The sequence below is a fragment of the Zootoca vivipara genome, chromosome 5, assembly GCF_965207765.1.
Source record: "Zootoca vivipara chromosome 5, rZooViv2.hap1.1, whole genome shotgun sequence".
NCBI classification, from domain to species: domain Eukaryota; kingdom Metazoa; phylum Chordata; class Lepidosauria; order Squamata; family Lacertidae; genus Zootoca; species Zootoca vivipara.
Window position 1 is genome coordinate 47,072,497 of NC_142588.1, and position 18,596 is coordinate 47,091,092.

The 18,596-nt window shown below is 39.0% G+C and overlaps 1 protein-coding gene across 1 annotated transcript in view; it reads right to left on the reverse strand.

The window, feature by feature from the left end:
* The window catches only part of ATRNL1 (attractin like 1), a 497,126-nt gene that overhangs the window by 434,802 nt on the left and 43,728 nt on the right, over positions 1–18,596 (reverse strand). Inside the window, exons 2-5 of the mRNA XM_060274775.2 lie at positions 10,903–10,986; positions 8,080–8,193; positions 7,149–7,277; positions 4,170–4,378 (exon numbers count right to left, since the gene is read on the reverse strand). Coding sequence (XP_060130758.2) covers positions 4,170–4,378; positions 7,149–7,277; positions 8,080–8,193; positions 10,903–10,986 — 536 coding nt within the window. The remainder of the gene's footprint in view (positions 1–4,169; positions 4,379–7,148; positions 7,278–8,079; positions 8,194–10,902; positions 10,987–18,596) is intronic.

Genomic DNA, 18,596 nt, shown 5'->3' on the forward strand with positions numbered 1-18,596 from the left:
ACAGGGAGGAGAACATAGTACTGATGTAGTGTGTTACGGCAGTGTTTAGCTAAGTACTGCAAACCCTGTTTTTCAAAAACCAAGCCATGGACTCTCTAATTTTGAACATTTTAATATCTCTTATGGTAGTTTTAGTTATGTGAATGGTGCCACGGACCTCCTGGGTGCATTATGTGGACTCCTGGGGTCCTGGGGTCCGCAGATCCCCAGATGGGAACCACTGTGTTATCGAGTGTCAGACTAGGACCTGACATACCAGGGTTTAAATCCCCACACAGCCATAAAACTCACTGTGTGACATTTGGCCAGTCACCATCTCTTAGCCTAACATACTACTTAACAGGGTTGTTGTGAGGCTAAAATGAGGACGAGAACCATTTTTACCATCTTGGCTCCTTGCAAGGAAGGTGGGTGGTAAGGAGGAGGATGTCAACATTGTGGATCATAATACAGTACTGGCAAAAATATATTTGAGATTTATACTACAGAATCGCTTTCTACCAGAGACTATATAAGCAATGCATACATCTTATAATAGATTTTCAAACACAAACTGAAACCATAGTAGTATTTTGCTAATATGAAGTTTGTAAATTAACTTCTTTATACCAAATAAGAAAATATCAAAAACAGGAATAAACAATACTTTATTTTTCTTGTAAACCTTGTCAACTACCAAAATAGCCACTGATCTATTTACTGTAGTTCCAATGGTAAAGTGTTTCATTATGAGAGAGCATGTTCACTACATGCTCTAATCCCCCCAGTCAATGGGGGTAAATAAAGTGATGCTCTTGAGAATAATACTGCAGTAGGGCAAAACAGTCATAATGAACCTGCCCCATATGCTGGGTTGAACCTATCATATTTGACGATTTTTACTGTCTTGACTTTGTGAGGGGGGGCGGGTTTCCCTGCTGTTCTGGTTTTGTTTAATCATTTAATTTTATTGATTCCATTGTTTGTTTTGTTTTCTGTAAACTGCTGTGATAAATTATATACTGCTTGTCCTTCTGATATACTCTAATTCCTAGAGACTTCAGCCTGACTCCTAAGTTACTCTTTCTATTCACACAGTAGGAAGTGTTTTCTGCTAACTTCCTTCTCCTTTGGGGACATAAGAAGCTGCCTTATACCAAACTAAAACACTGGTTCAACTACAGCATCAACTTTTCTAACTCTTCCCATACAAGTCATAGTTCCTGCCTCCTCCCTCCCTCTCTACCTTCTAAAATTAATTTTTGAATCTGAGCACCGAGTACTACATTTACAGTGTTTGAAGTTACAAATTAGTTACCCTGGTGTCATACTTAACTTCAGAGACCATTAGCTAAGAATACATATAAATTATCATAGACTGCATAGGTGTGTGTCTGTGTTAAAAGTAGTTTTCACGTTCCAGTACTTTGGACAGCTCCTTATCTTCACAGGCCAACTAAAGAATGTTGAGATGAATGTAAAAGTAGATCCCCTCAGCCCTGTCATGATTTCATGCCAGGGATGGGAAATATTTTTCCTTCCAAGAACCAGAAAGAATGGCTCCATGGACCACTTCAAAGCAGCACACTGTCAGCACAAATTATGTAGTTGATAAATACAGATAGCAAACCTGGCTTTCTCTATTTGTAGGTGAGATTTGAATTCAAACTACACCTGCAAATGGACATTTTTCCTCTGCTGAATAGCAAAGCTGTTTCCAAATGAAAAGTGTCCAATTGCAGAGGCAGTCGGAATCCCAACTATGCCTGAAAACGGACTGATTTAATGGAGGTAATTAGTGCTGTGAGCAAGCCCTGCTTACCAAGGAACAATCAGGAGAGTACTTTAATGACCCCTGTGTTTACCAGCCCTAAAACTGAAATTACGGTATGTATGATATCAGGTGTGAGACAGGTACCAGTAGTTGTGTTTTGGTGAAAATGGCCTACTTTGGTCTGTGAGGCCAGAGGTTTCTGACCACTATTTTATTTTATGATAACACAGGGCCTGCAAAAGCAGAATTCATAATACATGCAGATTTCTCGTCAATTACAACATCATTTCCTATACAATCACAATCCAATAAAATTTGAATATTCCAATGAAACATTAGCACTTGACCCTACAGCAGTTCTTGAACCTAGAGCCTAGGGTATAGCAGATGGAGTCTGTACACCCACCATAAAACTCAGTAAAAGAAGGGAACTGCAGCTGACACACCTAATAGCTTGTAGTCTTTGTAAATTGCCTAGCTCCAACGTTGACATTATGGTTACTATGGGTGTAGTGGTGCCCTTGAGGACATTCCTGCTCAGACGTCCCATAGGCATCCGGTTGACCACAGAAAGAAAAGGATTCTAGACTAGAATGGCCTAGTCCAGCAAGCTTTTATAATGTCCCTCTGGTATCTACAAAGCCTCTGAACTCCACTTCCCACCCCCACCATCCACTACTTCCTTTGTCTTGAGGATGGTTACTTTTCTTCCCCTTGGAAAATATATAGATCTGAATGGATCTATATGAAGCCCACATCCTTTTTCAGCTCCCTGGGCTTTTTAAAGTTCAGGTCAGCTGTTCAGATCTGAAATGTACATAAAAATTGGCATGGGAGCAGCTGGAAGGAAGGGGAAGAAATCTGCAAGAGGGAGGGAGTATAGAGAGTATTGTCCCAAGGCATACTCCCAGAATACCAAATGTACCCATCTTTAGTATTGCAGTTAGATATAGTAAGCTAGGGATTACTAAATACCTATACAAAAACCTTGAATGGACAATATTACAGTGAATACTGAGCTACCATATCAAAACTATTTTTTGCTTTTAAAAGAACTTTTTAGAAGGTGCCTGAATACTAATTTTATTTTCTTTCATAATTTTGATTACTATACTAGATGCTTATTCCAAAGTATCCACCAGATGTCACAATTGCTCAGAAAAACACAGCATAGTACTCAATATTCTCTTTATACCCCATACTAAAAGGTTTATTATCAAGCCCAGATAGCAGTTCAGCACCTTCACAGCTTCACCTGATACAGCTGACAAGGAGACTAATGACACCCATCTCCAAATGCCCCAATGACCTCACCCAGCAACTTCATATTGATGTTAAAGAACCTGAAGGATAAGATGGAACTCTGCAGGAACTCAACAACACTGGCTGAAGCAGAAATCCCCCAATACTACTTTTTGAAACCATCCCTACAGGTAACAAGTAGTACCACTGTATCACCATGGCCTCCAACCAAGACCTGTAAGGCAGGCCTAACAAGGTATCATGCTTGAGAACATCCAAAGTTATACATCAAGGTTTCCAAACACCAACCTAAACCCGGAATGAATTCAGTCTAGATAATCTATTTCATCCAAGCACACCTAGATAGCTGCCACTCTCTTGAGCACCACACACAGAAAGGAAATATTTGTGATTGTAACAATTTACACTCAATCTTCGAGATCAAGTGAAAGTGTCTTAAGAAATGGTTTCCCAACCACTACCTTCATATCATTTCAACATCAAAATATTAGCTCCTAACATTGGAGTTAAGTAAGTTCACCTGTCAAATGCAGCTACTGCTCCACAGCCTGGGAGCTTTTGCTTACCATGATATTTACTGACTGTTCATAGTTCTACATAAACTCAGGCTTCAAACAGTATAAAAGAGTCCAAGAGATAATGGCTAAGGCATTATCCATGTAAATAAAATATGGCTGAAGGACACCTGTCAATTAAGTGATACTCTATGGTAGGGAATTTGCAGAAACATGCTCAATGAGTAAATGACCCTAATTATATGGGGGGAGAGTGAATGTTAAAAGCCACTGGGGTGTTTATTAGTTTGAAGAAAAAAATAGAAAACAGAAGAGGTGTACTTAATATATTCCAAATGTGCCATTAAAATAGTTGCATATGAAATAGGAGGTATCCCAGGTTAAGGTAAGTTGGATTGCACAAGCAACAACCATTAGGAAATCTATTTAAATGTTTAACCTGATCCATCTTGAGGCTAAAGGACAAGTCCTTAATCCAGAGGCTCTTGCTTTATTTGAATGACAGAGGATGAATAAGATGTCATTCTGAGTTCTCGCCTAAGTGCAGGTGGTAATAATTTGAAAAAGAAATAAATAATAGACGCTCTGGACATTTCAAGTAGGGCAGCAGCTATCAGGAAAGATTTTTTCCAACTCACCTTGCCAGCTGTCATTGCACACACAGAGTTTCTCTCCAGTCAAATCACAGTAGCCATGATCCGGACTTCCACAATTAGCTTTACAGTAAGGAATATCACAGGATTCTCCCTTCCAGTATTTGTCACATTCACAATACACCTGGCTTGGAATGGAGCTACTAGTTGTACACTTTCCATGCCCTGAGCAATTATTGGGACATGAATTTATTCTGTAATAAAGAAGATCAGAAGAAAGGAAGGAAATGGAGAGATGACACACTGATTTTCAAGCCTTTATTTATACTTTAATATAATTGGGGGGGGGGTCATTTCATAAAAGAGATAAGAAAATTGTTTCTAGTTGTAACCTTCAAACTTCTTACATCAGTGTTATCTCACAGAAGTCAAATGGAGCTATCTGATGAGCCATTCAAATGGAAAAATCAAAATTAGAAACAAATTATACTATGATAAAATATAATATACCAATAAAGTAAAATACCAAGAGGTCATCCAAGAGGTCATTCAAGAGATTATGTTTTTATATTTCCAGTCTAGTATCTTATTATACTGTTATAAAGTTAGACCTAGATGGGCAAATCAGAATAAATAAGCAAGTGACAAGCCAAGAAAACAATGGACACAAAATACACTTTTCTTTCAGCTGAAAATGAACATGATATGGATTTCAGCTTCATTGCAAGTGAAACAATTATTTGCAGTATTTTTTATGGTTTCCATGTAGGCAATTTATAATATTCAATGAGTTCTTAATGTCATAACGTTTTAATGCTAGCCTTACATTGTCCCTCAAAATATTATTATTATATTTATTGATCAAGGAATGAAAGGAATAAAATAATGTATGTGTAATGTGCAAAGAGCCAGACTATTAATATCTTACTAATATGAGTAATCTTACTTCTCAGTTTGGTAAAAAGAACAAATCTATTCCAAGATCAGGGACACTATGAAGCCTGAGCCTCTATTCACAGACTTCAAAGGCCAATCCCAGCATAACGTACCCTGTAAAGACCAGAGCTTGCTCCTCAGTCCCTGCAACCTGCCTCTAGGATGCAGGACTTTGGCTAGGTTTTACTTCTGTTTGTCTTTAATTATCTAAAAAAAGGTAAAGGGACCCCTGACCATTAGGTCCAGTCGTGACCGACTCTGGGGTTGCGCACTCATCTCGCATTATTGGCCGAGGGAGCCGGCGTATAGCTTCCAGGTCATGTGGCCAGCATGACAAAGCCGCTTCTGGCAAACCAGAGCAGCACATGGAAACGCCGTTTACCTTCCCGCTGTAGCAGTTCCTATTTATCTACTTGCATTTTGACGTGCTTTCAAACTGCTAGGTTGGCAGGAGCTGGGGCCAAGCAACGGGAGCTCACCCCGTCACAGGGATTCGAACCGCCGACCTCCTGATCAGCAAGCCCTAGGCTCAGTGGTTTAACCACAGCGCCACCTGGGTCCCAGGTCCTTTAATTATCTACCTGCTTCTTATTTATTTTATTTACTGAATTGGTATACTGCCCTTCATGTATAGATCTCAGGGTGGTACACAAGATAAGAACACAAAATACATAAACAAAACAAGAACGAAACAATAACTCTGCTCCCTCCATCCCCCTAGTCAACACATTTCGAAGGGTATAGGATGTTAATCAGCCAAAGGCCTGGTTAAAGAAAAATGTTTTTGCCTGATGCCTAAAGGCGGCTGATGAACTTCCCTGGGGAGAGCATTCCACAAATGGGAAGCCACTGCAAAAAGGGCCTGTTTTCATGTTGCTACCCTCCAGACCTCTCATGGAGGAGCCATATATTGAAGGGCCTCAGATGATGATTGCAGGGTCCAGGTAGGTTCATATGGAGAGAGGCGGTCCTTAAGGTACTTTGATCCTGAGCTGTTTAAGGCTTTCTAGGTTAAAACCAGCACTTTGGCTGCCAATTATTTTCTGGGCCTAATACAGTGTAGTAAGCATAATATCCTCAGTCTTACCCTGGTGAGCAACCTGGCCACCAAATTTTGCAGCAGCTGAAATTTCCAAACCATCTTTAGATGCAGCCCTACATATAATGCATTGCAGTTGCTTCTGACCCTTCAGAACTTTGTTTGCCTTCTCTGAAATCCAATTTCTGGCTGTTTGGGGTCATGTTTTTATCTCTGGACCACTTGGGATGACAGCCAACTCCCCTGGGTCCTAAAACTCCACTTCTTAGAGCCTGACCTCCCTGATGTATTTTTACCAGGTGGTAACGCTTGCTGACTGCAGGATACTACCAAGCACTTAATATTTTTACCACAAATTGATAAAATTATCCTAAGAACTTGACAGGATGGTACAGATAACTGGTTTACCAAGAATTTACCCACACACTATACTGTAGTACAGTATAGTAGAATTTACTCCCTTGGTAACTAGCATCAGCTAAGATCAGCGTAGTAGTTCTAATCTAACCTGTTCCTATGAGATGCTTAGGGAGACTGGCATGGATAGGATGCTACACCTGGCAATAAATTTCCCTTGCGGACAGATGTAAAGATGTAACCTCCTAGCACTGTGCTGGGTGTAGCATACCTTCACAACCCTAGGCAACAGGACCCATTCCAAGAGCCATTCCAGCCAAGCTGTCTTATCTACTCAAGGTCTACAAACATTACTAATATACAATGTCTTGACCTGATTTGTTCATATCATATTAAAATCCTTTTGTTCTACCTGATTTAATTTGTTCCACAATAAATTATCACACAGCCTCACAAATCAACAACTCAGTCATGGAAGAACACAATATTTATACTAATTGTTGTTCCTGAAAGAACCTTTCTGACTGCATTTCTTCTCATGAGCATCTTTATATGAATTTGTATGAATTCTAACCCATTCTTTGCCAAACTCCCAATTTGCATAAGACCTCTTCAAATATCGTAAGCCCCAAAACTTATTTACTAAGAGAAATACATCTCTGCTGATTAATAAATAACAAAATGATACTTACGAGTAAAAAATATTAAATCCTGTTAGATTATAAGCAGCATCACTAAAAAAGTGTAGCAATGCATATCCTGATGTAGTAACAACTTCAGGTACAGTTTCATTTCCACGTACTTCAGGAACTATAAGACCACTACAAAAGATTAAACATGAAAAGGTTAACATAAGGAATAACATCACAAATAAAAAAGTAAGAATTTCAATAATTCAGTGGGTCCTCAGTACAATTTGGAAACATTCCAGAATTTCATTATGTTGCCCTGATTGAAGCAGAGTGTAAAATGTACAGAAATTCATGCATTCTTAATGGGACTGTGTCTTTTTTCTTAATTAAAAGAGCCTGTCTCAAATTTCTATGCACTGCAATTTAAATATTAGGAAAATTCTTCAAAACATTTCCAAAAATACTAGTTTGTATGAAAATAGCTATTGGTGTGAAAAGATTGCATGATTATTTAAAGTGTGTAGAAAGCAATATTTACTCTTTCCTACATTAAGTGTGAAATGCTTGGAACCAACTTCATGTTGAAAGAATAGAAAAACAGTGAAGGAACTTTTAGTTTCCATCTGTTTGTTTCAAAATGTACTGAGCTGACTTGAAACCAATAAAAATAACCATGTTCATAATTATATTTGTAAAGGGTTGAAAGAACTGTGCAGGATGGGATGCACAGAAAAGTCAAATGTGGTAAACTTTTAAAAACATGGGTTCACTCAAGGACTGATTAAAAACTGAACATGCCAATCCGTGGTGTAGAACCACTAGCCCATAGGCCTAATTGGGCCCAGCGGTGTTCCTCATTTGGCCTGAAAAGCCATTTTGGCCAAGCCACACCCACCTGTCCTATAGCGAATTTGAATTGTAATGCTAAACTTCCATTCACACAAAGGTTTTCATAAAATTGTAATAGAAGCTATTAAGCTAAAGTACTTACCTAAATACTGCTATTAAAGGTGCATATATTGAATCTCCATCATAAACATACATATGGTCCCAACTACATTCTGTGGCAAAATGATTAAATCTTAGTCTTAAAACTGAATTAGGACTAGAAGAAAAAAAACAGCAAGAACGTTAGCAATAGCCTGTTCAGAAATAGCATAGCTATGTAAATAAATATAAGCATGCAATAAAGTACCATGGTATGAAAAAGGCAAGTGTTATTTTCAAATGCAACTGTAAGCCTTCTTACTTATAATTGTGCATGAAAGCAACAGTTTTGTATGTACAGCGTTACTGTTATTAATTATTATCATTTATTAAATTTGTATACTGCACAGCCGTAAATCTTAGGGTGGTTCAGAACATAAAAATACAAGATAAAAAACACAAAATACATAAAAACAAAAAACAAATCAATAACCTCTAATTATTATATTTACATACTAATTAACAGTAAACACCTATCTTGCTAGTAAGTATATAAGAAAATGCTGTTAGTTCACTATCTTAAGCTTGCAGTAAATCAGTTTATCAACCTGGGAACAAGCTGTGTATGTCGTCCTCCCACAAGGGCGCCATTGGGGGGGGCAGGAGACCAGCCCCCCATATTATCAAGGAGGAGCCCGCCCGGCCCGCAATTCTACGGCACTAATCAAAAGAACATGCCAGGCCAAAGCATATTTGCACTGGCACATCTCAGGGTGCCTCCCAGGAAAGCGCTCTCTCAATCTCCACCAGGAACATGCCAGCATGAAATGTCTTCAGGATTTCCAGGGCGCCTAGCAGGAAAGCGTTCTGGCAATCTCCACCAGGGATGCACCAGTGCAAAGTGTCTTTGTACAAGCACATCCCTTTCACGATTGCCTAGGGGAAGGTGCCTGGCGATCTTGACGGACCTCAAGGAGGAGGAGGCCTTGCCGAGGTGGTCTCGACCTTGCGGCAGCAAACAAAAAAAAATGGTGGCTGGTGATGGAGGGGGTGGGGAACTGTCCGGCCAAGTTGGGCTGCCCAGGTTGGGGTGCAGCACGCATGTGCAACATGCCAGTCAACAACAGAAAGTGTCCTTTCATACTGTATTACAGCGCAGTACGCTGGTTTGACAGCCATGAAAGTCCCTACAGAGGGTGGTGAATACAGCCCATGATTTCATGGGCTGTCCGCTGAGTTCACTAGATGACATCACAGGAGACCGCTGCCTCAGGAGAGCGAGGAAAATTGTCAGGGACGACTCACACCCCAGCCAGCACATCTTTAATCTCCTACCTTTGGGCAGGAGATATAGAAGTATAGTCAGCCGCACCAACAGGTTAAAGAACAGTTTTTATCCATGGGCTGTTGGGCTGCTGAATGGAAAAAAATATAGTGGTGCAATTGACTTCCAACAAGCACACAGAGTGCGAACAAAACTGAGTGTAGGGGGGGGGGGCTCGTTTAATTTCACTGCACACAGGTGGTGTAGTGATAAAGGTTTATTATATTTTATTATTATTATTATGCATGTGCAACAGCCCATCCCAACTCAGCATGTCTGTCTTTCCATTTCTCTTTTTATCAAATTTCTGCACCTAGCTTCAGAAAAGCTATTTTAGTTTTTTAAAGCACAGTTTTCCATGAACTGGTTAGCTGTGGTTCAAAGACCCCCTCCAAATGTGGATATGAATCCATAGCTGAGGGAGAAACCTAAAACCATAGCTTCCCAGTTCAGACATTATGGGAAACTATTATTTAAGAAACTAATAATAAAATTGTATACATGACTACTCAAATGTAAGTCTCACAGATATCAGTGGGCTTACTTTCAGGTAACCAGGTTCAAATTTCAAGCAGAGAATGTATAGGGAGAGAATGAAGAGGAAGTGTAGGGGCAAAAGGCTTGTTCCCATAAAACCATGGCATACTGAACCACGTATAGGATTGCTGAAACAAGCTAGAGAAATGCACGTGCAAAACAGAAATCAGAAGTATTAGAAATGAGTAATCAGTTATTGCAACAGGTTTAATTTTCATCTTTAAGCATATTAATTTCAGTGCATGGTATACTTCAAGTGCAACACATCCATTAACTGTGGTTCAGAAGCAGCTAAATCAATAAAAGCCATTTGCAGATTAAGGATATGCATGGAGCTGGCACCAGTACCTGGCATCCTTGGCCTGGGCCTGGCACACTGGTACTGACACCTGTTTTGCTCTCTCAACCACCTGTTCTCTAGCTGCAGGATTGCATGATAGTGGCAGCCTGGTCTAGGAAACTTCCCACTATGTTAAAATTGCCTGCAACACCCAACACAGCATCTATTTCAGAAACTGTGGGGAACTGGGAGAAATTTAACACGACAGGCCTCTGCTGCTAGGTAAGCCTGAGGCGGGCATGGCATTCATGCTTGAAGCTGGACCCAGACATGCAACAAACATTAGTGTTAAGTCCTCCTGGTCCATGATGCCTTTCTGATTCAACATTCAATGCAAAGCTTCCCTATTCCCGTTTCCAAAATTAAGCTGGAACAGGAAGTATCCTGATTTGGAAATTCACCAGGAAATAGTGAAACCTTAGAGCAACATTAGTAATTGTTTATCAGAAGGAAATGTTACACAGAACAATACCCTTTGCATAAAATTATGCTCTGAAGTTAAAAGCCTAGTTTATTACAGTGTTGGAAAACCTGCGGTCCTCCAGATGTTGTTCAATTACAAATACCATCATCCCTTACAACTGGCCATGCAGGCTGGTACTTATGGGAGTCCAACAACATCTGGAGGGCCACCGAATCCCCAGCCTTGGTTTGCCAGAAGACATTAATGCAAAATATATACTTACTATCCTTCAATTAACCATGTACATTTAGTTTTGTATTTATAATTTATTGGTCCATCTGTTAAATATCCAGAAGGTTCAGTTAACCTACAAAAGAAGAAACCAGGAATAATTAGCCTTATAAGTCCATGTATTTTCCTCTCCTTAAGAATATATCTATATATAAATATATATTTAACGAGTAAGAATGTGTCTCAAAAACACAAACTTAATTGACATAAAAATATTTCCTACATTCCTCATTAATATTTCTCAACTGCTTGCCCTAAATTGACTTGTAATGCAATAATAAAAATATGTTGTTGTTGTTTAGTCGTTTAGTCGTGTCCGACTCTTCATGACCCCATGGACCATAGCATGCCAGGCACTCCTGTCTTCCACTGCCTCCCGCAGTTTGGTCAAACTCATGTTCGTAGCTTCGAGAACACTGTCCAACCATCTCATCCTCTGTCGTCCCCTTCTCCTAGTGCCCTCAATCTTTCCCAACATCAGGGTCTTTTCCAGGGAGTCTTTTCTTCTCAAGAGGTGGCCAAAGTATTGGAGCCTCAGCTTCACGATCTGTCCTTCCACCTTTTATTTTAAAATAAATATTTTAAAATATTAAAATAAAAGGTGTAAAAATATCTGAACAGCTCTATTATGCATTGAGTCCCCTAAAAAAGTGTGTATTGTGGAATAAACCAGGGGGGCGGTCTTAGTATTGACCTATTTTCAATGGCCATTGTCCATGGTCCACACTAAAATATGGTTTAGTGTGATGCACATGAACAGGAACAACCACAGTGTGCCTTAGGCTCTGTTACAGAAACCCTCCTATATGGCAGGGAGACATGAAAAATCTCTCACTTTTGCTTTTGGTTAACCCCTACTTGCCATGTTGTCCAGACTCAGAATTATGGTTTAGACTCAGAATTAATATTATCAAAGGTTAGTTAAAAAAGCCATTAGAAACCAAAGTTTGAAGACAGCTTGGTTTAAACTAACCACGGTTAATTTTAACTGTTGGTCCATGCAACAACAAAAACCATAAGTAACCAAACACAGAGACTTCCAAACCCTTGTCTCAGTCACATGCAAGGAGAAAGAGACAGGGAAGCATGCCACTTATTCCTGTTTGTGCAATCCATGTTAAAACCATGTTTAGTGTGGCATATAAATACAATCAATGGTCATTTAGTGCACATCCCTTTGGTCCATAATTATATGGCCAAAGAGCATTTGGAATTCCATTAGGAACACTATGAAGAAGATGAGCATGGATAAGAAGAGACAGAAGGAAGACAGATGTGGTGGCAGCAGTGGCTGGCCGCTAATGAAGAGTGAAGGGGTCAACCTGTAAGTAAACACATTACATTATAAATCATCTTTAATACACTGTATTATTTGTCTTGAACTTTTAAGTATAGATTCTTCATCTCTTTGTTCCATGCCAATACCTAGATATGCTATGTGTAAAACGAATAAAGGTGTGAAATAAATGGTAGCAGAGGAACAAAAAAGCTGTAAAGAATGATGGTGTTAAGATTCAAGATTTAGTCTGGTGGCAGCTGGTATAATTAGAAAAAACAAAAAACAAGTTTCTGATTAAGTGGAGGAGCTGAAGTGACAGTAGGCCCAAATATGCATTGGACCCAAACAATTTATAAATCAAAATCAACACTTTGCATAATATCTGAAATATGACAAGATACCATTGTAAAGCATTAAAGAATGCTGAAGTTACATTTCCTCTCCTGAGGCAGGTAGCAGTATTTTGAGGCATATGAAGCTTCTATATAATTTTCAAGAGCAATAGAGCATGTGGCAGTAATCAATCCAAAATAATTACTAATGCATAAAATAAAATATACCATCAGTGTATCATTTGTGACCCCATTTGAAACCTTAGTTATAGTAAATAAACTCATATATTGTCTGCATGCTGTCTCATTTCCCCACCACTCCCATATAAAAAGAATTGCTCCTATGGGTGAAATCAACAAGGCAGCACCCTTAGAAGAGAATAGTTTGAGAATACTTTGAGAAGTGCATAGTATTAAATTTTTTACTATACTGTACTATACTGACCAAGGCCTGCAAACGGTAAATATTTGTTTTTGTGTGAGAGAGAAATTCTTCAAAATATTTACTTTACAAGCTGAAAAAAATGGTCTGGTTGGTCAATCATAAATATTTCCATAGAATAATATTTTGCTTTTTATGTGCCTGAGGATACTTTATCCAAAGCTAATTTTAAACAATTACATATAGGCAATAGAAAGATACTGTTCTCATGAAGATGGTGCGAAGAAAAATGTTAAGTCGACTGTCAAATCAGTACTGCATTGAGACAGCTGCAGTCGCAAAGGATGAATAAAGACAGATAAGCAATTATTTTTGACAGAAGTTTAGTACTGCTGGTGAACGACTAATGAAATAAAAAAGTCACTTAAACAGAAGACTATTGCAAAGTATCAAAACAGAATTACTCCTTTAAGAAAACTTGTAATGAATTTCCAACCTGCGTCTGAGGGCTCATTGTGGGTACGAATGCACCAAAGCAGCTCAGCAAGCAAAATATAAAAATGGTTCTGGAAAATATGGAATACTATAGAAATTCATTACAGTGTCCATGGTTCAACAGATAGGAATATATTAAAAGCCAGTTAGATCATTGGATGGGACAGGTGGGCAGGGCCTTTCTTTTTAGCAAGCCCTTCATTTGTTTGAAAGCACATCATTTAATCAAGATTTCAATGCAAACTTCATCATGAAAAAGGAATGAGTTTGCATCAGAATTCCCTACTTAAAGGAACAAATATTTGTTTTAGCAGGCATCTGCATGGAACTCTGCCAAACTGAGCAGAGTTTAACCCCTGCTTATCGGCTGATGCCCGGGGGGGTGGGGGTTAAAACCTGTTGACTTGGCTTTACAACCAATGCAGGATATCATACTGTCCTACCAACCACCAGCTGGGGGAAATGGCCTTGGTTGTCAAACTGGGCAGCCTGGCAGGGTTAACCTGCTTTAAAGAGTTAGAAGTTGTAATTCCACAGGACACTACTAAAGCTGTGGCATTCAGTCACTTTGGACCATGGTAAAAAATGACAAGATTAACACACATAAACATACATACACACATAAACACACATATAAAACAATTAATTTCAAAAAGCATAATGTGTATTATCAGATTCATATACAAAGTACTTGCAATAGAAACATCTCCTTGAAGCAGTAGCAAGGTAGCAGGTGCACTACAATATGAGCTTTCAAAAACATGGAAAGGACAAAAATTCCAGTGTTCTCAGAATATAACCATTATAAACATTACCAAAAAAGCCCAGCACTGCACAAGTGAAGGTTCATATAACAAAATAGGTCAAGTTTCAGCACCTGATATATGGACTAAATGAAGTGCTGACAGTATCCAAGCACACTTCTCCATTCCTTAAATAATTTATCTCCAGCAGAAATCAATGAAAATCTAATAGTATTCTGCTGTATCTCAAACAAGCCAGTAGAAATTCAGCTCAAACTACAGTACTCCCAGCTTTGTATGTGTTGTAAGTGAACAATGTCCCATAAATGACAAATATGAAGGTATCGGATAGGATTCTCTCCTAAGACAACTTAAATTGATAAGCATATTTCAAATATTCTTGGAACCAAGGAAACAATGGTCATAAAAAACTCTATTAGACAACTATAAAAACATTACAATTAGGGGGAATTAGATAAGCAATTAGGGGGAATTAGATAAGCAACTATCTCAGCCATCACTCTCATTTAAATAGAATTATGACCCTGAATAAAGTCTATGGAAATTGAGGACATTCCAGCACATGAGCAAGTTTGCAAAAAACAAACAAACAAATAACACAAAAAACCTTAAAATTTGGTAAGACAATGATCCTATATAGGTTGTGGGAAAGGTCATATGGGTGGTGACATACATGTGGAGGAAGAAACATTTGAACCATCTTTTGGCATATGTAAAAAGCTCCCAAAGTGCTGATGATGCAGAGGCCACAATAATCTTCTAAATATTCATCACTCAAGGTGCATGTTCTGTCACTAAAATGCCCCTGCATGCCACGCACCTTGAGTACACTGAAACATATTGTCCTATAATGGCATCCACCCAATGATCTGCAAAGTATTATCATTTTAACTCCCAAATTCTTCTCTACCTGCTTGAATCTCAAGATCTGAGCCTCAAAAGAACAGGTGATGCTGGGCACATAATAGATGCAGACTGGCGCAGTGGGTTAAACCACAGAGCCTAGGGCTTGCCAATCAGAAGGTCCGCGGTTCGAATTCCCGCGATGGGGTGAGCTCCCGTTGTTCGGTCCCAGCTCCTGCCAACCTAGCAGTTCGAAAGCACGTCAAAATGCAAGTAGATAAATAGGAACCGCTACAGCGGGAAGGTAAACAGTGTTTCCATGTGCTGCTCTGGTTTGCCAGAAGCGGCTTTGTCATGCTGGCCACATGACCTGGAAGCTATACGCCGGCTCCCTCGGCCAATAATGCGAGATGAGCGCGCAACCCCAGAGTCGGTCACGACTGGACCTAATGGTCAGGGGTCCCTTTACCTTTACCTAATGTCATACAGTATTGTGTTGCGAAGGATGCATGAACAGAGATGAGCTAGAAAACTGCTGCAGATTCAGTTACCTCTGATTATCGTGATATTTTCCTGTATCAAGGGGATGCCAAGGGGATGCTGTGATTCTGGGGATGAAGGCACTAAAAGTTGAGAAGCAGCTTTACTGGGGGATGGGGTATAGAAGTAGCAGACAGCACAGTGAAAACAAGAACTGTAAACAGAATAAAGAAGGGGAACACACTGGTAATTTATGGTCAGGTAGAACCATTTTAATATAGTGCATCAGTCTTTAAAGTCATGGTTACCTACAAACTATTTCAGAGTTTTAACTTAAGCCTTCTGAGGTAGCCAGCTAAAGCTTTCTAATGCTGCATGTGTCTTCTCACTTTCTCTTAAATATTTTTATGACAAGCTTCTAATCAACAATTACCCCCAAGAGAACAAAGGATTTCTACCTACCTTCTAAGCCACAAGATAGATGATTATCATGCAATGTGCTTTCTGGGGCACTGGTCTGCTTAGCAAAAATAATTGCATCCTGCTAAAAATAATTTAAGCTGCAACCTCTGACAGAAGAAGCAGAGGCAGTTTACTTGGCATTATCACCCTTTTAGCAACCATTATGTCAGGGCAAGTCATTAGTTGCACGGGTCAATTCGTATAATGAAAAATAATGAAATTCACATAATGAAAAATTCGTATAATGAAAAATTCGTCTAGCGAATCCCATAGGAATGCATTGAAAAAATATATATTATTTTTTTGCCCATAGGAACGCATTAATTGAATTTCAATGCATTCCTATGGGAAACCGAGATTTGCTAGATGAATCTTTCGTAAAACAAATTCGTCTAGCGAGGCAACCTCCGCTTGAAAAATCTCTTCGTTAAGCGAAAATTTCGTCTTACAGGGCATTCGTCTAGCGGGGCACCACTGTACTAGTTTAAAGAGCCTTTGGGGAAAGGAGAGCATACTGCTGAAAGTTTAAAAGTCATCCTCATGACAACTACAGAGGTAGTAATTTGCACTCCAGGGCTTAGTTTGAGCCTGGTCACACCAAGTCTCAGAATTTGTTAAGAAATGCCAAGGCTCAATCTTTAAACACAGTATGGTTTGTTTGTTTGTTTGTTTGTTTGTTTGTTTGTTTACAGTATTTTTGAAATAGTTATCATCCTTTCTTGGAAGTCTGTAAAGGGGATTTAAATATATTGCATTTGTACAAGTTTTATAGCTAGTCCAGCTATGAAGCCTATGGATTACAAATGTTTGGCAACTGAAGACAACAAGCGGGGTTTGGCCAATTCATCTAAGGAGACTTGCTTTTAATTAGCATTTGGCCTATAAGTAAATACAGTATAGGAGTGCATTCCTAATATTTGTCTGTAGTGTACATTTTATTTTATGGGATATATACGGTAAATACTTTCATGTTTGTGAAATCATAATTTAGTATTTCACCTTAACTCTTATTCTTTAGCAGAATAAGAGTTTGGAACTATTTTCTACTTCTATATTAGCAAACAACATTAAGCAGATCACCAACAGATTCCATCCACGGGAGAAGGCCCCCACCCCAGAAATCTGGCTCAATCAAAAGAGCTAAAAAGACAGAAAAGAAGTTTTTTTGCAATGCAAAAATTTTACAAGCAATTTTTTTACTCCCATTGTACTTGTTACGTAGAATCATAGAACAAAAACACAGAATTATAGCGTTCAAAGGAACCCAAAGGGTCATACAGTCCTATCTCCAACAATATAAGAATCCATGACACATGTCCATCCAACTTCTGTTTAGAAACTTCCAGTGAAAAAGAATCCTCAAAACACAGTATTGTCTGAATACCAACTGCTCCATGAGCCCCCACTACTCCACGATCTGGCCTAGATTCTGAGGTAGCCCCACTACCATTACAGAGGTGGGGAAAGAGTGACGCCACGAAGTTTGGCACTATTTTCCCCATGTTTTAATACCAAGTTGACTATTTAAAAATGAATTATCAGATCCTCAAGCAGGTCATAGATCAAAGCAATGAAGACTTGAAAGGAACCACAAAGGTCACCTGGTCCATCTTCCTGCAATGCAGGAATCTTTTGTCCAGTGTCCACAACCCTGAGATTATTTTGCCCAACATGGGGCTCGAACCCACAACTGAGGTTAAGAGTCTCATGGTCTACTGACTTAACTGTAAATTCTCCCCCACTGCCATCCCATTCTCTGGGAATAATCTCCTTCCTTTGAGGGCTCCTCTCATCCCTCTCCTCTCTTCACTTGACCCTGTTTCTGTAACTTAAAATTTATGGACAATTTCTTTAGTTCCAGCCAAGGTTGTAGTGATTGGAGATGTGGTAATTTATACATCCTAGTGTTTTAACTTAAATTATTCATATGTGCTGTCAGCTTTAATTGCATTTCACCATAGCTTCTGACCTAGTATAGAAAGTGTCTGAACCACTCCTATTAATGGATTTCATAAAATAAAAGGAAACTATTTCCCTTTCCACCTGGCAAGTGGGAGAGAAAAGAGGAACATAAAACATTAAAATTACTGGATATCTGGTCAACAAACAAGTAGGAACAAACATAAAATGCATTTTTCTGTGGCCAAACTATAGGTTGCAATGCACACAACTATCATCTAACGGCCCATTTTAAATTTGCATTTTAAACCCTGTGGAGGCAATGCTGTAAATATTGAGCAGAGGCGAAGTCTTGTGCCCCCTTCTCTAATTGCTCCCACTGGAAGCTATTTTCCCTTATCTAAATGAACCATCACATTACAGGCCTTTGCATTTAGCAAGTAACTTGTGTCTTGTTCAGCCTTCTTAATTTTAAAAACAAATATGAACAAGAGATGATCATTCTGCCATTTTCTTCAGCCTGATTTATTCATCATGGTCAATCCTGTTATTATTATTTATTAAATTTATATTACACCATATACCTGCAGGTCTGAGGGCGGTTCACAAGATAAAATCACAATATAAAAAACTTGAAATACACAATCAAAATAAAAACAAAAGCAACCCAATAACCTCCCCTCAAACACATTTCAAAAGGGCATTAGATGTTAATCAGCCAAAGGCCTGGTTAAAGAGGAACGCCTTTGC